General features: G+C 34.4%; 2 protein-coding genes across 2 annotated transcripts; both read right to left on the bottom strand.

Moving 5' to 3' along the window:
- Positions 1 to 1,948: 1,948 nt before the first annotated feature.
- On the bottom strand, positions 1,949 to 10,767 carry LOC129806268 (ralBP1-associated Eps domain-containing protein 1). The gene is made up of 4 exons (XM_055854736.1): positions 10,346 to 10,767; positions 5,494 to 7,148; positions 3,221 to 3,407; positions 1,949 to 3,155 (listed from the first exon to the last, which is right to left on the bottom strand). Exons 1-4 carry the CDS (start codon positions 10,508 to 10,510, stop codon positions 2,679 to 2,681), a joined length of 2,484 nt encoding a protein of 827 aa, XP_055710711.1. The 5' UTR covers positions 10,511 to 10,767; the 3' UTR covers positions 1,949 to 2,678.
- Positions 10,768 to 13,382: 2,615 nt separating this feature from the next.
- LOC129806276 (uncharacterized) lies at positions 13,383 to 26,243 on the bottom strand. The gene is made up of 3 exons (XM_055854748.1): positions 26,065 to 26,243; positions 21,585 to 21,726; positions 13,383 to 14,339 (listed from the first exon to the last, which is right to left on the bottom strand). Exons 2-3 carry the CDS (start codon positions 21,724 to 21,726, stop codon positions 13,777 to 13,779), a joined length of 705 nt encoding a protein of 234 aa, XP_055710723.1. The 5' UTR covers positions 26,065 to 26,243; the 3' UTR covers positions 13,383 to 13,776.
- Positions 26,244 to 26,830: the final 587 nt, after the last annotated feature.

The raw sequence follows: 26,830 nt of genomic DNA, 5'->3' as shown, positions 1-26,830 counted from the left end.
CGAATTTTCGTTTTATTTCTTCAATTTTCTTATATTATTTTGACCTAGTGCCACCGAGTATGAGATAGGGTAATACGGTAATCGAGAATTTGCGTAAGAATTGCAATGAAAATTCGCAAATTAACGAAATACGGTGAGCATTTTACTGTCAATGTGATTCTTCCCTAAGTTCATATTTTTTCTGAAGAGAATTACATAAATTTGCACCTTGTCTCTTCTAGAATGTTACTGTTTAGTGAAAATTCTTTAGATATAATTTGAAAACTTCTTAAATACAAGAAAAATACGCGAGTTTAAAATGCTTCTATTTTAAACAAACTAATCCAAATGGAGACAAGGGAAAGTTTCTAATTGGAGACAAACAGTGTAAGTGAAATCACAACGAAAGGCTTCTAAAACCTTGTTGAGTTGCTCTTGAGTGCAGGATTTGCTTTTATTTTCAGTATTTTCTCCTTTCCCATCTAAAACAATAAGAAAATCTCTCCAAAAAAATCATATTTCCGGGGTTTCCTATTGAAGCATTTGCAGACACTTCAGAAAAACCCTTTTCGTCCACGAAATTAGTAATTATTTAATTTGAAAACTTCACGTACCGTTAACAATAAATAATGTAACTAAAATTATCCTGAAATATGACATAATTGTTAAACAACACGAATAAACAACAGTCACCTCATTGTGTTTTTCATTGGAAAACATGGTCGATCGATGAAAAATTCGATGGTGAAAAGGTACACTTTTAATTTTTCTGAGAAATTAACAAATTAAAATTTGTCAATATGAATGGACTTTCGCTTTATTTGGAGCAAAATTAACTAAATAATGAAACTGTGGTATAGAAAATATATTAATTTTGTAATTTAGTACTGTATTTACCATGAAAACAGTGATGTTTCCATTTGGAGCAGGTTTTGAATTAGCTTAATTTACTCTAATTGAAATTTGTATAACTTCATTTAAAATTTGTTTCATTCACGTAACAAATTAAAAAAAATATATTTGTCTTATTTTTGTTCTAAAACATTTTGTAAATGGTTTCTATTGCTTTTCTTCCCTTTTCAATTATTTTTTTCTATTCAATTTATTTGAACTTTATTTCTTCTTTACCTGCTTTTTATGCGTCCATCGTCGTCATTTTGCTGATTTAAACCTCAAGGACTAAACGATGGATAAATCTGTTCACCGTCCATTCTCTTGTAAACTGGAAAATGTTGTATAAGTACCACTAAAATTAAATGAAAATCTTGAGTAAAATTTTGACATTGAAAGTATAGGGTGAGATGGAATAATTTGTAATCATGTCTAATTTGGAACTTTCCGATTCTCTAACAGTTTTAGATGGCAAAAGGAAAAAAAACAACGAAGATTACTTCGTACGAACACTGAGAAAAAAAAAGAGAGTGCGATTGACATTTTTTCCTCAGAAATTTGACACTTTTTATGTGTAAAAATATATCAACATTTTTTAATGTTAATTTTACACCTTATTAAGGGTAAAATTAACATGAAAAAGGGTACCTTTAACCCATAATACACCTAAAAAGGGTAATATTTACACCGATTTCGGATCAATACTGCAGGGTAAAATAAACATTTTCGGAATGTTATTTTAACTTTTTCGGATTTCTCTCATGAATGTAAAGTCTTGTACTTCTTCGTGGTTTTCTTTTTCTCTTTGACCATCTGAAACAGTGAGCATATCTCAACATTTCAAAAGAGACACGATTCCAAAGGGTAACTCATTCCCATATTTTTTTTACGAGGGTTTCTGGTTTCGCGGGTTTCGCGATGCAATTTTTGGGTTTCTCGATTTGTAGACTTATCACTTTTTGATCAGAAGTTTTTCACGAATCGTTGGCTTTCGGTCACTGCGAATTTTCCTTAGTTCATTGCTTATTAGCAAGTAACAGTCGCAGTTTGAAGAAGACTCTCAAGCCGGAATAGAAACTCAATTTCTTGTGTAATATTCGATAAATATATTTCAATGAGATTTTTTTCTTCATTTTCAAATGAATTACAAAGTAACATTTTCTTTTTTTCTTCGTTCTCTATAATGGATAGTGAAGTGGGCAAGCCCTATCATCACATTTCTAATAATTATTTTGTTAATGAGAAGAAAGGACGAAATAATAAGATGTTTTTTTTTTTGTTGATTCTTTTCTCTCTATAATCTGTCAGTAGTAAAAAGTTGTTTTTTTTGCAGGGTTAAATGGAAAACAAAAATTATTTCTAAGCATTTCTTGAGACATTACAAGTCTTTGTATGGCATACACAAAATTTAGAAAATATATTTTTAAATTTTAACACTTCACTTTAGTCATTGTACATTTACACTTGTGTTTTTTTTTTAATTTTCTTTTTGCGAAAGAGAATCTATCTCAGTTTTCATTTCCTTTTTATTTTCTAAAATCTACTCATTCAGCATTTTTGTTGTGGTTACTTCTTGAAAATGTTGTTGTCAGGTAAATTTCTTCAGCCTGCGTGCGATTTAATGAGATGAGAGATTATTGAATGGGTTTATCCTTGGAATATGTTAAGCTAAAAAAAAAAATTCTGCTGAATCCATTCCCGGTAAAAGAATTAGGATCACTGAAAATGGAGAAAGTTTGTGTAGCTGCCTAGAAAATAAATAGATTTATCTCTTTCTCGAATTGCCTCCCCATCCAAGCTAAAGTCTTCTAGACATTTGTGTGATGCGAAGAATTCGAGGGGACAGTCGAACTGGCTCCACTTCCCGAAGACGTTCCACTTTTGTCTTTTCGGAGCCTAGCTCTCAATTCCTCCCGATGTCGCTGAACGTCTCGGAGTTCAGCACTCAAGTCGGCACAGAGACGCTTGAGGGCTGTATTCTGGTCACGCAGATGCACCACTACCTCATTCACACTGCTCTCCCGGAAATTCTCCGGCTGAAAACCCAGCTGCTTCAGGCTGTCCGTCAGCTGGGCCAGGCGCTTTTCCATCTCTGCCACATTGACTGTATTGTGAATTGGCGGGGGAATTGGGGGTGGAGACTGGGAATTCCGGGATGTAGGCTTCCTGTAGACCTCAAAAGCACTCACTCTCTGGGATGATGTAAGAGACTGAATAGTTGGACGCGGTGGAGGTGGTAGATTTCCACTGCTGTTCGTAGTCAAGGTTTTTTCTGTCGAATTGCACTGCAAAAGGAAAGTTTAGGAAGGGCTTTTCCTGCAGGGAATTCTCCCAAAAAAAAGGAACTTACATCAGTGCACGACTGAGGGAATTGTGTGAAGTCAGCAAAGGATGTATTTGTGCCTTCCACTTGAGCGTCGCAGCTATTCTGCGTGGTCATTTGGGGAGAGACTCTAGGGGGTACTTCAGGAGGCAGAGGACCTCCCAATTTCAGTTTATTCAAGTCCAAACTACTACTCCTCGCATGACGATGAGGCCTGGGAATTTAAAAATGTTACAGAGGAGGTTTTTCTTAGGGCGGTGGCTCAAACACATTATCCGTTTAAATACGAAAATTTGAAAATCCGATTTGAAATGGCGGTTTTTTATACCGCGCAACTGTTCCCATTTTCGCCGCAACTGTTTCTATTTTTGTTGAAACTGTTCCTATTTTCGCCGCAATTGTTTTTACTTATTCTACATGAAATTACCGACATTCTTGAGAATGTATATCGCTAAAAGAAAAAGATTTTCATTCCATGCTAAGAAACTAACTTAACAATTTAATCTTTATTCTCTGAATTGTTCCTCAAAATAGCAAATTCATTCATAGCATTTAGGTTAACTTTTGTTCTGTTCTTTACATTATTTTTCTTTTCTCATTTCTCAAATAATTTTGTAAGTAAACTTTTCCATTTTTCAATAATGAATTACACAGGTATAGATAGATATTTGTAATAGAATTGTAGCTCTATTATGTACCTGGGGCGAAATGATAACTTTGACTCTCGCTAGTATAGATTCGATACTATCGAATCTCTAGTATCGTTCCAAATGATGAGATGAAATGAGTGTCGGCTCTTTACGCATTGTCGGCTCGTTATTGTGACACTTTGGGACAGTGTGAAATAACCTCACTCTCGCTTGTTTTGATTTTGCAATCGAAGTTATTTTAGTGATTTTATTAATTTTGAGTTAAAATAGTCAACCCATAAATTATATTTTTATGGAAATTGGGCTATTGAGGAAGCCCCGGAAGCTCATCTTTCATTTGGAGCGAGGATGAGAAAATTGCGGTATAAAAACAACTCTGGAGCTTCCTCAAGAAATGCAAGTAAAAAAAGATCATCTATACATAATAATTTCTTCCTTACGCAGATCTTTTCACTTTGTCTTTTACATTCTCACACAATAATTGACACTCAAAGACTTGCTGCAAGTCAGTCACTGAACAAATGACTCCAGAAATTTAAGGAATTATTTTTCATCTTATCAGTCGCGGTGACTTCTGGTGGTTTGTAGTGTTTTAAATTTGGCAAGGAGGAGCAAAAGATCTGAAGGAAGCACACGCATATGTGACCATTTCCTACTCTGTGAAATTAAAATCTCACGAGAATGAATCCATGAGAAACATCTTCATCAACTTCCTGGACAGTGTGTCAAACTCAATCACTGAGTATAATAAGATCATCCTCTGATAAGTCTTTCCCGAAAGGTCCAAAAATATTTTGTGATTGTGTAGAATCAACAGAACGTAAATTTTCATATCCAATTTTCCCGAGGTTATTCCGTAAAGAACAAATAAAATTTCACAAGAATTATTCTTAATATTAATAAAATTTAAAAAATATAAAATAAATGAGGGCATTTACTTACTAAAAACATGTAAAACTTTCAATAAATTTCACTTCGAGGATACAAATCGACAGCTCTAGAGGTGTCGATAAATTAGTGGCGAGAATTATCGACACTAGCGACAAAAACTGCGGGTTATCATCTCGATCGCCCATAATCGACACTCGACACTAGCGATGGGACAATTAGAGAGAGTTATCATGTCACCCCTGATTTTTTTTACATGTATATGGCGTTTTTGCTGTTATGCCCAACGCACAATAACTTTTGTTTACTAAACATGTTTTTGACATTCAATGAGAGTGAATGAAACATAGATCTAGCCATCTCGCTCATTCTCATGGGAAATTTTAAAAAACATATTTACAAACAAAAGTTATTGTGCGCTGGTCATTACATTATGCCCAGCGCACAATAACTTTTGTTTGTAAACATGTTTTCAAAATTTCACATGAGAATGAGCGAGATGACTAGATCTATATTTCACTCACTCTCATTGAAAAGTCAAAAATATGTTTACAAAACAAAAGTTATTGTACGTTGGGCATTACAATATTGAATGTTCCTGAGGCTGAGATCTACAACTCGTAAAATTATGATGGACATCCGACATCCGGTTAACTTGGGCAGCATAGGAAATTGCCAACTTTAATTAGCAACAAAGTTCTAACGGTCTATGTGTTTTGAGCCCTTGAGGATATTTCAAATAAAGGCCAAGCCCAAACTTACCTTGGTGGTGGCAGCGGTGGTGGATCCTTCTTTGTACTGGTTCCATTCGCCGGCTGCTCACTCTGTTCAAAAGACAAACTTGCCTCTCGCTGTGGAGGCGGTGGAATAGCTCCGGCTGTCTTAGCGGGCAGTTTCTTAGGCTGTGGCCTCTGAATTGGTCTCAAGTCACTCTGGAGAGAATCCCTGGGTTTCTCTGACTGCTTCGGACTAGATTCCCTATCGTGACTGTCGCGATTGTCATACACAAGGCTCCGACGCATTGTCTCACCTTCATCAACGACATCTGATCCTCCCACAGGAGTAACCCTCAGAGCCACCGGATGGAGAATCTGGGGATCAGATACCACAGCCTGAGCCGTTCGCTGCATGTCAAAGTTGACAGGTTTGAGGCCTGGACTTGAGACATTGGATGTGGGAGATTCATTGAATTTTGTCCATTCGCGATTATTGACATTCCATTCGCGATTTGTGGGCTGAGGAGGAGCCGGAGCTGAGTTCCAATCCTTCTCGGTCACTTTAACGGGCTTTGGGGGCAGTGGTGGTGTCACCTGGGCCGCTGGCACGGGGGAATTTGATATTGATCGACCCCCTGTACTTGAGGTGGTCAGAATGGGAGATGAACCACCAACTACGGTTACCAGGGAATTTCCAACTGTTCCATCTCCGTCATATTCTTCATCATCCTCTCCGTCTTCTTCATCATCGTCATCATTGAGATGCAGAAGATCTGCTTCTGGAGGATTTTTCGGGGCACTTGGCTGATTAATGGCTTGCGCAGTGACATCTCCGGGAGCAACAGATCCGCCCGGCAGGAGACACGGTGGAAGATTCTGAGGCAGAGGAATGTTATTTCGTCTCAGTACCACCAAGTGCATTGCTGCTGTGAATTCCTCCAGGCTCAGTGCTCCATCCCGGGTGACATCGCACAGTTGCCAGATGTGTCGGAGTTCCTCAACGGGAATCCGGGATTTCTCAAAGAACATCCGCGCCACAGGGCCAGACAACAGCCCATTGGGATCCGGCTGTACTGTGCGAAATTGTTTGGTGTAGTATTCCCTCTGTTCAGCTGTTATCTGGAACACAGACTCCAAATCCACATCATCATCACTGCTATGCCTATCTGAAGATTCTTCTTCCGTTGCCAGAAGCTGACGCTGCTCCTCACAGAGCAATCCATGCCAGAGATTCCCTTTGGCCCAGGGACGCTCTGCTACGCTATTTGTTGGCGTCGGACTGTCACTGGCTGTACTCCAGGCTTCCGGAGATCCATCCCGATTGTGCCTTTTGTGTTCCCCACGCTGAATGTCATTGTGCTCTATTTCACTGTCTGTACTGTGGAGATCTGAATTGGTAGTCTCCACGAGGGGTTCTGAATTGTTGGACAACTGGATGAGATTTGGACTGTGTACCTCAATCCACTGGGGATCGCTAGCATTGGGGAATTTCTCTTCTGTGCCATTTGTAGCTTCTGCTGAGGGCAGAGTGGGTGAATCACGCCAGCTGAATCGAGGCAGGGGTAGGGCTACTGATGTGGGAATGACATCCGGACGAAGGGGAACGGATGCCTGATGGGCAGCTATGAGTTTTAGGCATGAGTAGAACTGTTTTCGAGTGACATACAGGGCAGATTGGGGTATTGTGGCCAGTTGGAGTATCTGAAATAGCAGATTTAGATTTGGGTAGAGCTACCACCGCTAACGCCACTTAGATTTTACTGGCTTCACTCAGTCATTTTCATCAGTTTGTCTCTAATGAGATCTTCAACTTAGCATACCCAGGATAACTGCAAATTTCTTTGTCCTTTGAAGTACTTTGGCTTTGTACAAGGGATTACTCAAACTTGGAATACCGACACATTTTTTCGTTCGAATCTATGGAATCCATGGAATCACTCGTAAGATTCTAATAGGATCTGAAATACAATTCCTTCAAGAATCACTAGAATCAAATGGAATCACAGAATCATTCTTAATTCAGCGATAGATAAGCCATACTACATTACAGATTTCTATGGATTTTTTTCTTATTTTCCAAAGAAGATTGGACATTTTCAACTACAACAACAATCATAGAATACGTCTCATTTAAAAAGAAATACGATTTCTCTCGTGACGGATACAAGGTAAAATACCCAGTCAGCAGTGCGGTTAAACCGGAACAAGGCAAACCCCCGGGATACCAAGAACAAAATCGTCCTTCAATATTTTACACAGATTGAGGTGCCCATTATTTTCAATTAATAAGAGGCTCTATTTAGAGACGAGGATGCAGCTAGGATTTTGGAAAGACAGAAGCCAAATTGATGAACTATCCCCAAAAGAAATTGTTTTTTTTTTTTGAACACGAAAAACAAAAGTTTTCTTAAAAATTTGTAAAAAAAAAGCTTAATTATTATGCCCAACGCACAATAACTTTTGTTTGTAAATATGTTTTCAAAATTTCCTATGAGAGAAAACGAGATAACTAGTTCTCTATTTCATTCACTCTCATTTAAATGTCGGAAACATGTTTACAAAATAAAAGTTATTGTGCGCTGGGCATTAGACTTTGAGCTTAATTGAGAATCAATAAAAGGAAAACAATCTGGAAACTTACGATCTGTTTTACGAGGAAATCACTGCCGATTTAAGCGATTTTGGAGGATTTATACAAAAGGTACAAAAGCATTTTTATGGATCTGAGTAGCATTCCGTATCAAGAAATTGAATTTTAAGTTTGAGGATCCCAAAACGATGTTCTTAGAGACCAAAAAAGTTTTTAAACTTTATATCCTTGAAAATAAGAATCAATCCTATTTTGATGATTTTAAGTCGTTCAGACAGCACATAATCAGATTTAATTGAATTCCAAAAATAAATATATTAGCATTTATGTTTTAAGGAAAAGGGACTAAGAGCACCTTACCTTCCCTTTTCTAAATTCTTAAGAAGATTTCGACAAGCTTTCTGTTAAAAGTAAACAATAAATTTAATTTTCAAATCGCTTTTTTTTTAATGATGTCAACTTATTTACCAAAACGAAAACACTGCACAAAAAATTCGAGTGGAAATTATGAAAAAAATTTTTTTTTTTACATGTTTAAAATCAATAATTAAGGCTTTTCCTTGAAGAAAATGGCGGGAAATTTTGATCAAAAATGGACTGATAATGCTCTGTTTTTAGAGTTTTCAAAAACTTTCTTTCAAAAGTTGAATTCTAACCCTATTTTGATTATTTTGAGGCCGTGGAAAACTTTCTAGCTAGATTTTTCCTCTAACCTGTTTCATAGCGACATTGTAGCTGTTGCTATTGTTCAAAAATTATCTTTATCGTATTTAGCAACATCTGAAATTCGATAAATTCAAAGATATCGGGGATAAACAGATTCACAGAATGGAATAATTGAGAATCACAGAATACCGAATTGAATTTATTAAGAGAATCACACATTTGGAATCATTAGAATCACATTGGAATTCCATGGAATAAACGGAATACGGACACAAATTTTCGATCTTGAGTAACCGCTTGGCTTTGTACTCAGATTATAAGTGTTGCGCGCATGAATTATAGGCTTAAGTTGAAATAAGGAATTTATCGCCACTGACAATGTGTTAAATATAAAAAGGCATTAAATTAGCCTTTATTAAGTGTGTCCGGTGTGTCTCTTGAAAACGAAAAAACCTACGGAATTTGTTACTTTGAAAAGTTTACTGTTGTTAGGTTTAGTGTGTTGAATAAAAGTACGTCTGAATAAGTAAGTACCAAAATACATAATAAATAAGTACCAAAAACTCTTAGAAATCTAAGAAATCATCAACCCTCAGACGTATCAGAAATCTTGGGAACTCATTTAAATATTTCGGAAGCCACGGGCTGGATGACCCTTGGGAAGAAACTGGACAAATCTACAATAAACACTTGGGATTTCATTAAAAACCTCTGAAAATATCACGAGGAACACTTGAAGATCCATTGAAAATTCTTGGGATTTCATTTATAAAGCTACGGAGAGCTCTTGGGAACAATGAGAAACACGTTTTCAGTTATTAAGAACTTTAGAAAAATACTTGGGAACCCTGAGGAACTCATAGTTTTCTCTGAAAAATCATCTCTTAATCCTCTCAAATTACTTAGTTCCCTTTAGTTTCTTAAAATAGAAATCCTTGAGAACACTTGATAAATTACTAGGGGCCAGAAATGGGAACACATTGATACATTAAAAAAAGTGACAGGGAGCCTGGAAGGAAAACTCGAGAAACTCTCGATGAACACTTGGAAAAGCATTAGGAACAAGATTTTGAATTATTGCGAAACCTTCAAAAATACTTTGAGAACTAATTAGGAACACTTGAGAACTCATAGTTCTAGAAACTAAGACCTAAAGTCTACTTTGATAACTTTGAATTACCCCTTGGACTAGAATTTGCCGAGAAGATTATTATTCACAAGACTATTTTTTTAAGAACAGTTATTGCCGGAAATAAAATAGTGGTGCACAAGTTTTCTAACGTAACGATGTGCCAGATCATCCCAAATTCACTGTGTTCTCTAAAAATTGTCATCAAGAGGGGAGTTAAATTTGGGGACTCTTAAAGTATATTTAATTACCGGACACTGAAGAGCGTTATAGTCTAAATTGGAGTTCATGTGGCAAATTTATTTACAAGAGAGGAATCGTATTTGGGCGACCTCCAAATATCTGGCAATCAAACTCATCTCCTCTCCCCCAATCCCATTCAAGAAAAAAAAAGAACCAACACACATTCATTGACCAAAAAAAAACACAAACAAGAGAGTATCTGCAGGAGGTTCAGGGGAAGAGATTTCTTTAAAGGAAAAAAATAATCTTTTAAAACGCCATCCAACTCACCTGCCTAATGATATCATTGGACAAATTAGCTGATCGGAATAATTCTGTAGCCTTCAGTATTGGCACCTTTCCTGTCTTCTCCACATCACAGCACAAAAAGATATCAGCAAAATATCTGGATTCTGTCTCTGAGATATTACTGAGAAATTCCTCCATGTGTGTCATTTTGTCCACCAAATGTTCACGCTCTTGCAGATGTCTTCGGCTCAATTTTCACCTTTGCACACCACAATCATCTGCCAAGTACACTCCCAGCAACATTTACAGCATTCACTAATTGATTACTCTGCACTCTATCCAGGAGAAATTCCTTCTTAAACTCTAGTGGACTTATTCTGGTGAAATTTATGGTGATTATTCACTTCGCTCTGGCGATTCTGACATTCAGTTCTCAGATTCTCACCTCTTGGTTAGGAGTAGCGCCAGTGGAAATGCCCAGAAATCCTCACTTTCTCGTGCTCTTTGAATTTCAAAAGCAAACGGTTGGAATTTGTCTTGGGTAACCCCTATAACCATAGAGCATAATGCCATCCTCAGCAAGAAATTCCTCAGAATTTTCCCCGGACGTTTCGTGGACAATCCGCTGATTTATAATAAAGTTGATCAATGGATTAGCGCCACGGAGGAGATATTTTACGTCTTAAAAAATTATTGGCCGTTTAACTAATATTTTTTATTGTAAATTTTCATAAATATGTAATTTTTGTGTATATATGTACAATTTGTATGTACACAGTAGACAAGATAGTATGATTGTGATGAATGGACGGACAAGCGAATATGCAGGACCTGACGGAACAAATGGGGCAGACGAAATGGTCAAAAAGGACACGATGGGCAAACCGGACGCGACAGAAGAGACGAACGCAGTGGGCAGAACGGATAGGATGTAACGGGGCGGACACACGGAACGGATGGGACAGATGAAAAAGATAGAACAGACGTAACGGATGGGACAGACAGAACGAATAAGTCAAATAGAATAGACAGAACGGATGGGATGGATAAAACAGGCGGGACACATTCATGTAATTCAGAGGTGTGTAAAAACCGTTGAAACCGAATAAACGTCAAAATAAGTTTGTTCATATAGCGTTTTGACCAATAACGTACAAGTTTCATTTGACGTTTGTTCAGTTTCAAATGGTTCTTGCACATCGCTGATGTTATTTATATTTTACACATTTTATCTAACATATGTGTAAATATACAAATTGTGTAAAAATATACACATAGTAAAAAAATTTTCACCTATTTTACCATGATTTTCATTGTAAATTCTACATAAACATGTAATCGTGTGTACTGATACACATTTGTGTAATTTGTACACATTTTGTCTGAAAACTGTGTAATTTTACACGAAATATCTAAGATACTGTACACAACTGTGCAATCATTCGCAGTTGCTTACACAGTTTACAATTACATAAAATTTTAATTACACATTTTTAGATTACGTGTTTTGTTGAGATACATATTTGAGTAACTTTACAAGAATAATCGTGGTGAAAAAGCAAACCAACGGTTATGCCGGCACAGTAAAAAATTTTTAGCTACTTTACCATGATTTTCACTGTAAATTTTACATAAACATGCAATTATGTGTACTGATACACATTTGTGTAATTTATACACATTTTGTAAGAAAAATTGTGTAATTTTACACTAAATATGTAAGAAAATAAGATAGATAAAATATTTATTTTCCATATACCTATTTTTGTGGTTTAGAAAATGTACACAACTGTGTAATCATTGGCAGTTGGTTACACGATTTACCATTACATAAAATTTAAATTACACATTTTCAGATTACGCGTTTTACTGATATAGATATTTGAGTGACTTTACAGGAATAATCGTAGTAAAAAAGCAAACCAATGATTATTCCTGTAATCATTCTTTTACTGTGCATGATTGAGTCTTCTTTTAGGGGAAGGATTTCAGGTTCGCACCTACTCCTGGCTTCAAACACTTTATACTTTTGTCGTATTTCTTTAATGACTCTGTCCTAATCTTTTCAAGAAATCTGTGACTTAAGACTAGCTTTTAAAATATGACCTACATAGATCAGATTCATTAAAGGAATATGGAAAAAATAATTAGGGTTCGAAGGCAGAGTGTGCGATGCGAAGCCTGTAAGCCTGAACCTGTCCCTATCAATTTTGCAATCTGTTAACGTCCACACATTTTACCATTACAAAAAATTTATATTACACATTTTAGTTGTGTAATATCACAATAACAAAATTGTGTAAAAAGCTAACCAACGATTAACCCTTGAAATATTTTTTTTTACTATGCGATCAGAGATTTACTATGAGATCAGATTGACATCTTTTCCTACAGTGACACGGCAATTCTCTTTTGAAAAAGCATTTATGATGAAAATTGCTCTCAATTTGAAAAGAAACCTTTTACATCAAAATAAGTAAAGAAAAACATTGTTTTTATGCCCTCTAGACACTAGGAGCAATTTAAAAAAAAAGTGCCCTTTTAAAGAAAATTTCTCCTATCCGTAAGCAGAAACGTCAGAATTTTTTAAAAAAGGGATTTTTGAAATTGCTTCTAGTGTGTAGACACCATTATACAAAATTCTCTTTTGTTTGTTTATTACATGAATATTCTAAGTCTCAGTACAATTGAATATTGTGTAAGTGAAAAAATCATGAGCATTCCACGACTGTTCCCATTTTCGCCGCGACTGATCGTAATTGCTTGGCTTCTGTTCCCACTTTCTCCGCAATTGATAGTAATTACACCTCTTCTGTTCCATTTTCGCCGCAACTGTTCCCAACTCGTCATTCAAAATTTGGCATAAAATGCCTCCTTAAACTTTTAAGCGTTAAGAATCCATTCTTGTGTCTTCAAGTTTCTTATGCAATGTTCGTAAAATATTAATAACTTTTCCTTACCCGTAAAATACTGCTGTTAAGCTGTTCTTCTTTTCTACATCCTTTCACAAAAGCAAGATTGAGGGACAAAGATACACCTTCCACATGATCCATATTAATTTTCAAGTAAAAACAAACAATTTTATTTTAGAAGAGTATATTTTGTTAGGTAAAAATTAATAAATATTCACAGTATTACAGTAAGATGTCTCAGTTGAAGATCATCGAAATAGTTTACAAACACATTTCTGTGGAGAACATTTTTTTTCTTCCGGTATTTTTGTGTAATTATAGTAATTTTGCCATATCTACAAATTCCAGAGATAAAACTGATTCTTTAGCGTAGAAGGTCAAGGTGAATAGGGAAGAAAAATAGTGGAGAGGTCAGATATGATGCAATCAGATCATAATTGTTTGCGTTATAAGAAAAAAAACAAACACTAAGAATTTAAAAATAATTAAAATTACTGAAACTATTGTAGTTCATAAGAGGAGGATTGGGGGGTGGAGGAGGGAGAGGGCAGCTGGGTGTCTTTAGAGACGAATTCCCGGATTTGTAGCTGCTACGTAGTTGAGGAGTTCCTCATTGTCCTCACAGACTACGGGCTTCTCGTGGTAGCAGGCAACATCATGCCACGCAATTCCGTCGTTGTAGACATTGTTGAGGACAGAGAGGCAGGATTCGCTGGTCTGGTTGATGTCGAATTCGGCATTGTCGGGTTGGGGTTGCTTCTTGTGACCAGTTCGGCTCCATGGATTGTATCCCCAGCCCTGTGGGATTTGATTTGTGGGCTGAATCTTCTCACGATTGGCCGACCAGAACCATCCGAAGATGTTCTTTGGCTCAAGATCAGCACGTCCTTCGCATCCCTTGAAGTCACAGAGACGACCAGAGGTCCAGATGTAGGGTACATCGTTGGTCTGGATGAGTCTGAAGATCAGATTGTTCTCTTCCTGAGTCTCCATTGACACCAAATCCATGCAATATTCACGGCAGAGATTGCGTCCATCCAACCAGTCATATTTCTTGTTTTCAAGTGCTGGCACATGCCCAGAGAAGAAGTAATTGTGACCCTTGTAGTTGAACTGCTTGGGACCTGGGATTGCCGGAGGGGAAAAAAGCAGAACAAACAAAAAAGCATTAGCGGAAATGAATCATTTTTCAATTTTCCTCCATGTCTTTTATCCGTTGCATAGCCGAGAATGATTAATTCTCATGAATGGTTCAATCACTTTTGATCAATAAAGTATCTTTTTATTTATTGCAAGTCGCAAAATAGCGAATAAATCTCAATTTTCTCTAGCGATCAACTCTTTTTTAATGCTATTTCTGATCATAACGCATTATGCAAGTCCTCCAACGTCTTTCTGGCGAAAATGTGTCATTCATATCAAATGTGGAAGCAGTCAAATTGAAAAACTGGCCATAAATTTGTGGTTTTTTTTCCTCTTTCTCCTCTAAATTTTGTATGAGTAACCAAAAAATTAATACGAATTTTTAGTATTTACTCATGCAATCTTCAAGTACTCGTCACTTAGCTGCTACATTAACTTCTGAAGGTCTCTGCTTTTAAGGTTGCACATGAATCATAAAATTCGTTTAGTGAGTAAACGTAAATTAGATCACATTAAAGCTATTGTAAAAATAAAGATTAACGTTATTTGATAAATTAATTTAGAATATTTTACTTTTCTCGACCTTCCTGAGGACTAGACACTTCTAATCAGAATATTGTCATACGAAAATCATCTCTTTGGGGGAATGCAGGCATGGTTCGTACGCAGTGAACCTTCAAACAATTCGAATTTTCCCTTTTGTTGCAAAGAGCTAGTTCGTTATTTCTTAGCTATAAGATAGATAAGACAGATGTATTGCTCTTGGCATATTACAACCTGCGAAAGAGTTTTTCCACCGTTTTACTCTGAAGATTGGTCACCAACGGTAAGACGGCGATGGACGCTTGTTACTTCTCTTCACATTCTTTTTCGACTATATTATATGCTTCCAAGAGATTTGTGTCTCAAAAGTCAAATATAATAAATAAATAAAATAAAATAATTATTAACCTCATGAGACAAGATGAGAAACGGTACAGTAGACTCTCCCTCAATCGGGAATATGGGGCAAAATGTCATCCGGTTTAGCGATAGAATTGAGCGTCAAAGCCTTTATAAATTCCAGAAAAAGCGCTCAATTATAAAGAATCACGATAAAATAGGAAGAACTAAAGCGAATTTGAGCGAATTAGCTTCATAATTAAACGTGAAAATTGTCAACAAAATTCGTCGCCCGATTGAAAAAGAGCCGATTGAGTGAGAGTCTACTATAAACATTCCTTTGCAAATTAAGAGAAAATTTGTATCGTTTAAAGGTTCACTCCATTGATTTTGATAGAGTAACTATCCAACAAAACAAATTGACAACTTGAATTCAAATCAGGAGAGACTTTGAAGGAAAATATTATCAAAATCGATGCACTGCCAAACTTTCCGCGCGTCACTTCTAGCAAAAGCTTTGTATGACTTTTTCGAAGTGAGAAAAAGGAACAATAAAATGTATTTGTACTTGCGTCAGATTAAAATAACTAAAAATCCATTCCTGAAAACAATTTGGATATCATTTATGCAGAAAATTGAAAATTTGAAAATTGCTCAGGGGAAATCTATCTCATCAATTTTTTTTTTTAGTACATGGCTGCTCTTATGTACTTCTGCATTATCGATTTTTCTTTGCATTGTTTCCTGTCAATGACTGTTTGGTGGTTTTGGAACACAGCGAGGACTAGGAAAAACAGTCTTGACAGAAATCACTACAAAGAAAGTCGATTTATGCAGAAATATATGAGAGCAATTATGTACTAAAAATAATGTTCAAGAGAAAGATTTCTATTTAATTTTTCATAGAATAGCCAGAAGCCAGAACCGTTTGAAACCGAACAAACGTCACAGAAAGCGGGCTATGAAAACGACCAAAAACGGTCGGTAGGTTTAGTGTTAATTAAAAATTGAATAAAATGATAAAGGCATTAAAAATGTATTGTACTAAATTTACTGCTTAGTCAATGAGCAGTAAAAAGTTAAAATTAGTTAAGCATTTAATATAAAAAATAAAAGCGGTGATATTATCGTAAAATTTTTGGCAAATAAAAAATAAAAAGCCTTTACTTTTTCCAGCAACAATTCTAGGGGAAAGTGACCATGCTTTACACGGTCCCAAGTTTGACAATGACTAAATTTTTTGTATGTTTTTCAATAATGTGACTCATCTCATTCATATTTTAAAACTAGCGGAAAGTATCTTGTATTTAAAATATATCTCGGAGCCGCATTTATTCAGAAACATAGAAAAAATTTAGTCATTGTAAAGCCTGGGACCGTGCAAAGCATGGGCACTTTCCCCTACTTATTCTCGAAAGGTTTGGATTTTTTACTAACCAAAATTGGATATTTTACTGCTCATTTTTCATTTTTACTTTTTTTTTACTACTATTTAAAATAATTGGAAATTAACTGAGCATTAAATTCTTTTTGTAAATAAATATTTAATGAGTTCTAGTACTTTTCATTCCTACTGGCTCTGGCACACGTTGCAAGATCAGGAAAATTTCATGTAATCGAAATTAACATCCCTTTCTTCCTCAAACTTCTTGTTTATTCTGAACTCTTCCTCTTCTTATAAATTTCATAACAAATTCAATTTAGTTAACTCTAATTTTGAATGCCAAAGAATAAGTCAGACATATAGGAAACATCTAAGAAACAGAGGGATGTGAATTTCGGTTTTACGAAATTTTCCTGATCTAAAAGTTGTGCCACAAATTCTAGATTAGGAAAATTTCATAAAGTCATAATTTATATCCCTTTTTTCTTTAAAGGCTTGCACATATCTATTATACTCTTTTGCACTCTTCTTCTTCTTTTGAACATCACACCAAATTAAATTTAGTTCAGCCCAATTTTGCATCAGAAAGCATGAGATACACTTATGCAAATCTTTTGAGAAAAAAGGGACGCGAATTTTGATTTTATAAAATTTGACCATTTATAAAAAAAAGTTTTTTTTGTGGTAGCTGGTTTGGGTAAAAAATTCAACAGCTTTTTAAATTTATAGAAGAAGGTTGCTATAAAAAAAAATGCATAATTATGATTTTATTTAAATAGGTTTTTGTAAATAATTCAAGCAAAAGTATACCTATCATTAAACACTGTTACAAATTGTTTTTCTCAGGGTATGATATACTCCTTTGGGAGATTTTTACATAAATATTTAATATTACTTTGTTTGTTTTGATTAAAAATAATCAAAATGTAAATTTTATGAAATCAAAATTCACACCACTTTCTTTCTCACACGTTTTGCATGTCTATCACATTGTTTGGCGCTCAAAATTAGATTGATCTAAATTTAAATTGGTCTGATGTTTAAATGAAGAAGAAGAGTCCGAAAGAGTGAAATAGACATATGCAAAACGTTTGAGAAAGAAAGATGTGTGATTTTCGATTACATGGAATTTTCCTGATCTAAAAGGTGTGCACGACCCATATATACTGCAAAGTTGATCTAAATCCGTCTTAGTATAAAGATCATTCTAATTTCTATGAACTAAAAAGCTAGAGGTGCTATAATCGCAAACCTTATTTAACTGAAAATCTCAAGCTTTCAATGAAGATTTTAATTTTTCTACTAACCAGAATATTAAGTAAATATTCTTCAAAATACTATCTCAATTCTTGATTGGTTTTAATAAAATTGAAAGTATTTATGTGAACCATTTCGAATGGGTAAGTCTGATAAAAACCATATTAAAACTTGTCAGTTGCTCTTTAGCTTTTTATTTGGTGATCAGTGTTCAAATTGCGGAAAACTTTGATTAAATCCATTATTAGTGAGTCACTTTAGCTACTTTCTTCACATTTCTCGGTGTTACATGGAAAATTACCGTGGAAACTTATCGATAAGGAAAGTTATAAATTATTCATGTTGAGAGGTTGCATAAATAATTCTATCATTTTTTATTAAAATGGTCTTTTTATTGATTTCTCGGATCATTAAGAAAAAGAGGTGACTTTAAAAACAAAAAAAAAGAAGAAAAATTGGTCGATTTTGACCATTTATTTTTTTATGCCACTTCCAATAATGTTGCAATAATTTCTTATTTACATGAGTGACTGCTGTGAATTGGATTGAAAGTGACATAAATGAAATGGAAAACATAAAACAAGGTTTTTTTTGTATGTTGAAGTCTCTGTGCAAGTGGCAAATCACTGTAATTTACGCAGCATCATTTGGAATTTTAAATTGAGACCCTTTTGCATTTCTCAGGCGGTGGCTTTCTTTTTCTTTTGGATTAATTTTCCTCCATATGGTGTTAATTCCATATTTATTCAAATTGATGCAACATATTAATTCCGCGATCGAGTTATTTTCACTTTCCGTCAACTCTTGAGCTAATATTGTGATATTAATTTTGAAAATTTTTATTTGGTCACTTCTCAATGGGCTTTTTTTGTTGTTTATCGTCGTTGGGGCTTGTTGACCTAAAATGAAAGTGTGAAATACACACCCAATATTTTTGCTCAAGTGTATAATGATGGGTGCCTTAATGACTAAACAATTGTCCAGGTAATACGCAAAAAAACGTGTAGAGGAGGATGGGGCATTTCCAATCGGTTTTGACTTTAAATGAGTTAACGAAAGGATATTGGGTTAAGGAAAGTGAAGCATATATCGGTCATGAAGGTTGGATCATCATGGGATTATGCACATTTTCGATACCGAAAAAACACGCGAAATGGTATTTATGTAGCGGGAAAATTTGCATACCCGCAGGAGACTTCTTTTGAATAAATATGCTGAAGAAAGAATTCCGCGCGGAGTAAAAGTAGTAAGAACAAAAAGATACAAGTATTTAAAAGAAATGCATTAATAAACAGTATTTTTTGGCCACAGTTCTTCAATAAATTGTTAAAATATTTATAAATTTGCCTTTATAAAAGATAGTACAGTTTTGTTCTAAAATATAAGTATGGTGTCTTTTAATTTCCCACATCACAAAAGAGTATACATTCAGGCGTGTTTCAAGAATGATTTTACAAATTGACTTCAAAAGGTAGGCAAACTTGCATAATTGTATGTGCATAATCCTGTCAGGTACACAATCCCGGGACTGACTGTATTTTTAGAAAAGAAAAAGTGGAATTAGCATACCGAAAATACAATTTTTCTCTGTGGTACTGTTCAAAACTGCCCCTGTCTACTTCTAAAAATCTAAAAAAAAAAACTGCAACTATTTTATGGCAACCCTAATCGATGAATTAGTGTTTTTTCATAGATATTGAGCTTAAACAAAATTAACCAATTGAATTAAAGTGAAGAAAAGAAGAAAATTTTGTGCAAAGGGGAAACTATAAAGTACAAACAGTTTAGTCATGTTTTAAACTGAAACTATCTCACAAAGTCTAACAGTTTGAAAGACATTTTCTTAAGATTAATGCTGCTCGAACACATTTTTCGAATTAGTAAAATTTAATCGATTGCAATTGTCTTCCTTGCTTTATTAGACAAACGTTAGATTTTTTGTATTTTTCTATCACATCGAAATTAAAATTGATTTTTTTATCTGAGATTGAAATCTGCAAAAAACCTGCAGATATCCCATAATGGCAACCCTGATTATTATGCAAATTCCTGCTCCTTAATATCTTACTAAATCGCTTTCGGAAAGGGAAGTTGAATCTCAGCCAAGTCTTAAATCAATCTGGATTTAATCAATGGATTTAAAGGGAATTCACAAGCATTTACAAATAATTTTACGAGATATTTTTTTCTGTGTATTATTTGCTTTGGTTCACTTATTCCTTTAAGGTTTTTGAATTCCGGACAAATATGAACTGGTTCCAACTATAGTTATGAACCGGAAAAAATTCCCTAGATTGATCTTTTGCTCAAAAAAATATTATGCAAATCTCATGCTGTTTTAGTCAAGCTTTTAGAGGATTCATTAATCGGTTTTAAACAGTTCTTAATACTCTTCACGAATCACTAAACAACTTTTTAGCAAAGAAAGTTAAAGCTTTATGAACAATTGGAATAGTATGTCATAACTTTAATTTTTGTTTTTTTTTTTTATTCTTTTTATGAAAACTATTCAATAAATTCGTGAAATTGGCTCGGAATTTATTGTAGATTTTGATACAATTTGGAAAAAAAACAAGAATCAAGAAAGTAATTTATTGCAACCAAATTTATTGGTGGGTAGTGGGGTAGTTCCACGCAGCTGAACTTTCTTTCAGGACTCATTTACTAAACGAATATGCACCATATCCATATCCATATAAACTATATATTCCGTTTCTCTTAAGTTTATTTGCTATCTAAAAATATACAGGACAATTTCTAAATAATTATTTTTCGTCCTAAAAACTTTATTTTCGAAAGCAATGACTGCGTGAAAGTACCCCACGCTCCCTTAATACAAATTCTTCTTCCGTTTGATATTTGACATGAAATATCTCCAAGATCAAAATTGTAATTTAAATTTCCGTGTAATTTAAATTAAATACTAATTAAAGGAAACGGACTAAATTCGTGTTTGTACGAAACTACCCCATTCTCCCATATAAAAATCTTCAATGAGTGAACTTTTTTGTTTATCTGGCGCTACTTCTGTAAGAAAAAATGTATAAACTCCCCGCGTAGTATTTATTCACACATCGAGACTGTGAAAGAGTTATGCAAGAGAAGTTGGTAAAGGTCGAGGGGCCACGCATTAAGCCAAAGCAAAATGTTTGTAGCTCTCGCGTCCAAGCAAATGCAACTTTGGATAATTTGTAGTATTTATCTTTATTCTCTCACATGTGTACTCAATTTACCTGTGCGCGTTTTCAATTTGACCACAATATATTGGGGAGGGAGGGGGGGCTATTTGATCAGTCTCGTGTATTCCGAAGACAAGAAGTTATATTGCGGATTTGTTGACTATATAATTTTGCAAAGAGAATGCAACTCTTGGTCTGCAAAATCTAGCACAAGCAACAACTTTTCTTTATATACTGTCTGCGAAAATTGTACATTTTAATTTTCCTATCTCACGAGATTGGCGCATTATTCACTGAAATTCCCGAAAATCCACTTAAAATTTCTCACATGACTTGGAACATTAGAAAATTAAACAATTTCTGGCCGAAGAAGACAAATATTCATACCTCTATGGAGTTTTGGCAGTGGAGAGAAAAACAATCCACTCAACACTCTTTGAATTTTAATGGAATTTTAATCCATAAGAAGATGTCTCGTAAGATTCAGGAGGAGATGTAAAAAGAGTCGATGGCATAATACTTACGATTTGCACATTTCTGTGCTTCAGGCAGGGACAAAAACCGTCCGGGTTTGCTCTGTTGTTGCCGAATTTCATTGATTGCGGGTTTAGGTTCAGCTAGGCAGGCAGCAATGCTGCACAGCACCACAAAAATTGCAATTTTCATCTGCAAAAAAAAAAACAAAGTAAGTGAAAGATGTTTTGTGAAGAAACTACAGCTAATGCTCAATTTATTCGCATTTAAAAAAAAACAATTATGAAAAATCAATTTAAGTGCAATTTACTATCACATTTTGCAATTAGTTCTAATCTACGGAATTTAAATGTCAACCGTCACGTTATAACTTTTACTAAAACGTGTTGAAATTGTCCTAATTATGGATTTTTTGAATTTGTTCAACGTTTCGAAAATATAATACAAGTTTTTTTCTTAATTTTTTGTAGAATTAGAATGAAAGTTATAAAAAATATTAAAAAAAAACATAATTAGATAATTCTATGCTATTATTAAACATTTATTAAACAAAAACAACACAGGATATTCATTTTCATTGCTGAACACACGTACAATACATACATAACCTCAAAATTATTTTACAGTAGAACCCCGCTATAGGCCATCGCTCTATAGTCCACAATTTATCGACCGTTGATTTCAAAACACTGATTTTAAGTTAGGTTATGTTTTTTAGTACGCGACATGCAATGTTGTCATAATTATTTTGATATTTTTGGCAAACTTTATTGAGTAGTTGTGATAATTGTGATCCACAATGAAGAGAGCAAGGACAAGTACCACAATCGCAAAGAAAGTGGAAGCCGTCGAGCAATTTCAATACTAAAAGTCGTTGATAATTTTAAAAAATGACATGGACTATATAGTGCGACCCAAGTGTCAAATCTGGAACCAAATATGGCCTATAGCGAGGTTCTACTGTAAATGTAACCATCGAGAATCGATGTAAATGTAACCATCGAGCGGACACCGTAGTTCATATTTACGTTCTGGATTAATAAGGATATCTCATTTAAACATTTCTCGAAGACAACAACCTCAGTATGTATTTTCGAGTATTTAACGATTTTAATTGTCACACTAATCTTCTTTTTCTATTTTCCGTTGCAGAGCTGTTGGATCTCAGGTTATGATCATTTTGAATCCGACAGCTGAAACATAAAAAGGATGAAGAAGATTATTTTGAATTTGACAACAGTAATTTTATTTGACGATTCTTACATGACAAAATTCGCGAAGGTAATGATTTTGATTTCTTGATCATCCTAATTCTCTTACTTGACAAAAAATATTATAGAATTTGAGGTTATGTTTGATGACATAACCTCAACAAAATAATCGTATCTCATATTTCATAACAAAAAATTTATAAGTGCAATTTAGCATAATTTTTCCATAATTTTACGACGTAAGTCCGTCAACTTCTAATTCGAACTCTAAGCAAACACTCCAGAAAAATTTTAAATAGAAATGTTTAATATGGTTCTTAGAGTTAAAATTGTAAAAATTGAGAACCTACAGGAATAATTTCTTTCCTCTTGTCAATTGATCATTAATATCTTTTACTTTTCATGGAAAATTATGAGATTCTGGCCATAAATAATCTAGATTTTTTATAGGTTGGGCTTGACATAACCTAAAAATTTCCTAATTAACCTATTAATCAAATTAAGAGAATGAAAGTAATTTAGAAAATTTAGTCATGTACGCTCAGAAATTTTTTTGTTAATAATGACATTTATTGAAAAATCACATTCCAAACACAATATAAAGATATACTACAAAACTTGATGTGATAGTGCAAATATGTTTTTTTGTGGCACTCAGCTTATAGACAGCAATATTTGCAGACTTTCAGTTCACCAATTTGGCGCTTAGTGATTTTCTAAACCACAAAATATCCTAAATAATTATTTTATTACATTTTTTGTGATAAAGGTGGGCGCTCAATGGGTCAAGTCGTAGAGCCTTCGCTCTATAATGCAAGCAATGCAAGTGTCCTGGGTTCGAATCCCCTTTATGTCACCAGGATTTTTTCTGGCGTTAAAGGAGTTCGAATAGCATCCAGTGAGCGTCACTCTACTTGATTCCACGGGGCATGGGACTAACAATCTCATCCCGTATTAAAAAAAATAATAATAATGTGTGTCTAGAAATCTCCTTGTGGGAAGGCCTAGTTCAATCATGGAATGTTTCGCCAGCATTATTATTATTATTAACAGATAAAGGTGATCATGATTAACCCTGCTTAGAAGGGTGGCATTTAACTCACTTTCCATGTTAACATATTTTAAGTTTTTAATTTCCATTCGAAATTACAGAAGCTTGGTTTTCCATAAAGTGCTATAAAATGGTTTGCGTCTTATCTGTGCATTTGTGCTATAATTTTTACCAAATCATTGTAGCAAATTAAGAAGATTATTCGGACATGGTTATAGTAATTCTAATAGGGGAAAACTTTTACGAAAGTAATTCTAGACAAATGCCATAAAAATACTTAAAGCACTACCATAATTTTCTTTTCAAATTTTCGTCAATTACCGTAGATGCGGGTGACTTTCCAAGCGGGGGTAACTTTGCACCCCTGTTTTTCATAAGATAATTTTTTTTTAATTCTAGCAAATAGGGGAATGTAGGCATGTGGTTCGCACAGAGTGAACCTTCAAACGATGCGAATTTTCTCTTTGTTTTCAAAGAAATGACTTACCATTTATCATCTCGTTTCATGAGCTGAATATAATTATCTATCTTATGGCTAAGAAATAACGAACTAGCTCTTTGCAAATAAAGAGAAAATTTGCCTGGTTTGAAGGTTCACTCTGTGCAAACCATGCCAACATTCCGCTAAGGATGATCTTTACGGATAGAACAGATAGAACATAAGAAATCGGATCGATGAATACCATCCTTAAGTAATTAGAATTAAAGAAAAGCTTACGAAAAGCAGGGGTTTAAAAACACCTTCATCTACCGTATCTTTCTTACCGAAATAGGAATTTTATTGATAAACAAGTAGGGAGAGGTGGGGCTATTTTGAGCTGTAGGGCTACATTGATATACACAACAATTGTTTTGCTTATCTAAATTGCAATACGTTAAAACCCAGTTTCCTTTAGAAATATGTGAAAAAATGTATAACACCACTGCTCAAAGTAACCCCACCTCCCCCTATAATGATTTAATTTGAATTGCTCAATTGATCAATTTTTCAATTCATTTGAAATTTGAATTTTTTCATGCACAGCGCGAGCATCAAATTCTAACCGATTTCAATTCAGCTGAAAACACACGTATTTTCAGCCGAGTTTTGCTAACCTTAAAATGACATTCGCGAGGTAGCGTCATTTCCATATATTTGCTTAGCACTTTTTGTTTGAAAACTGCTGACCGGTCAACATATTTTTGCTGATCGACTCAGCAAAAATATGCTGAAAACGCTATCTTTTTTCTGCCAAATGTGCTCGCTTTATGGTTAAGTGGTATGTGTCTCGGCTTAGTGTTTTTTTTTAATCTTTAGCTGTCAATATGTCTCAGTCTTAATGTGCCTTTAATCAAAATTTTCTTCTAAGAAAAATAATCTAAAAAAGAGTCACAACACTTTGCAAAAGTTCCACAGTTTTTTAACAATAAACCATCCTTTGAATATCTGGAATTTATTTCAAAATGATGTAAGGGTAACGAGAACGGGTTAATCCCATTAATCCACTTAGACTGAAAGATATTGAACATTCTTTTGCCTTTACTTGTACAAGCCATATTTAATGTTCTTAAAAAATACTTTAACTTTTATGAAAGAACAGTTTTGTAATTTTGTTTGTCACAAGTTTTTCAAAAGGATCTACTGGTGTAGATTATAAAAGGTTTTATAAAAGAAGAAAACTTTTTTTAAAAATCCTGTGTTAACTAAAATCTTAAAAGTTTTTAACAAATTTTGAAAAGTAAAAGCGAAATTGCTACTTTGTAGGAAATGCAATCCAATTTTTTTTGTCTGTCTACTTAAACCAGGCACAAATTGAAAAAAAAATGTTACTTTCATTGTTAAACACTTTTTAATTAAATATCCAAAGAGAGAGAAAGAGAGATTTTTCGTTTAACGCTAAATCTTACACATTATTTGGTATTTAAAATAATTTTAACTAATTAGCATAAATCAATAGTGTCAACTCATTGGAAAATTTTACAGCTCAATATAATAGCATATACATAGTGAAATTATGAATGTGAATTTATGTCACTTAGCACACTGAGCCACAAGAGAATGGGAATGATGAAAGGGTATTGTATAAGAGAGATACGACATCTCGAAAGATATTTCTCTTATTTTGTATGTATAACTTTAAATAAAAAAAATAATAATAATATTTCTGAATCACCATACACTGAGATTACGAGTGCATTATATCAATAACCACCGATCACAAATTTATAACTATTTTTGAATAATCGCACAAAATTTCTATAGAACACTGATGCAGATGGGTTTCCTACCTTTGTGGAAAAATTATTTAAATCTTTTGTTATATTTGAGATGAACGGCACTGAGACTCGCGATGGATCCCACGGATGGGATATTTTCCAATGGACAAATGCACGAAAACAAAAGTGAATTTCGTGCCGCAAAGAGGTTTTATAGCAAAACCATTTTCCGTGCCCGATACCCCAGGTGGGGGCTCATCGGCCAATAGAGTCAAGCGAGATAGAGTGAGAGAGATCTTCACCTGGCTCCCCGAGTCATGTGTTATGCCAGTTGGCATGAAGAAGTGGAACCGGCTTCGAATTTTCATCAAACGAGAAACTGGTTAATCTTAACTTATACTCTGGGTACCAACAACCACTAAAATAATGCCTATGATAAGATTTCACGAGTTTATGGAGGCTGTGATTCTTTTACTGCAAATTTAGTTTACTTAATTGAAATTTACGTAAAAGTAATGCTCATTTTGTTCTACAAAATGATTAGACTTATGGCCTCTACACACTAGAGAAATTTATGTCCATATTGAAGCAAATTCCCTACGTTTTTGTAGGAAAAACTCTTGAATGGCTCCGTTCAGTAGTAACCTTCTGAAGAGACAAAGCCATTCCAAAGTCAAGCTAAACCTATTCGAAAATCTACCGGAACCCTAAAGTGCAAATTAACGTACTCGCCGCTTTAGCGCTGATTGTTCCTCTATTTCGAATTTCGATATTCTTTTCACTTCAATCGTCAATTTCAGGATGGCGGAAGGTTTGAATTGAATTGCAATTTTATGAC

The sequence above is a fragment of the Phlebotomus papatasi genome, chromosome 3 (assembly GCF_024763615.1).
Source record: "Phlebotomus papatasi isolate M1 chromosome 3, Ppap_2.1, whole genome shotgun sequence".
Lineage (NCBI taxonomy): Eukaryota > Metazoa > Arthropoda > Insecta > Diptera > Psychodidae > Phlebotomus > Phlebotomus papatasi.
The sequence above is the reverse complement of the archived record's forward strand: the minus strand, read 5'-3'. Positions and strand labels throughout refer to the sequence as shown.

Bases quoted from the DNA above. Each gene is read 5' to 3' on its own strand.
- LOC129806268 (XM_055854736.1), bottom strand. From the start codon at position 10,510: ATGACACACATGGAGGAATTTCTCAGTAATATCTCAGAGACAGAATCC. The intron at 7,149-10,345 runs GTGAGTTGGATG...CTGCTATTTCAG, and splicing joins CCAATGATATCATTAGGCAG to ATACTCCAACTGGCCACAAT. The intron at 3,408-5,493 runs GTAAGTTTGGGC...TTAAATTCCCAG, and splicing joins CCACCGCTGCCACCACCAAG to GCCTCATCGTCATGCGAGGA.
- LOC129806276 (XM_055854748.1), bottom strand. From the start codon at position 21,726: ATGAAAATTGCAATTTTTGTGGTGCTGTGCAGCATTGCTGCCTGCCTA. The intron at 14,340-21,584 runs GTAAGTATTATG...CGGCAATCCCAG, and splicing joins AGCACAGAAATGTGCAAATC to GTCCCAAGCAGTTCAACTAC.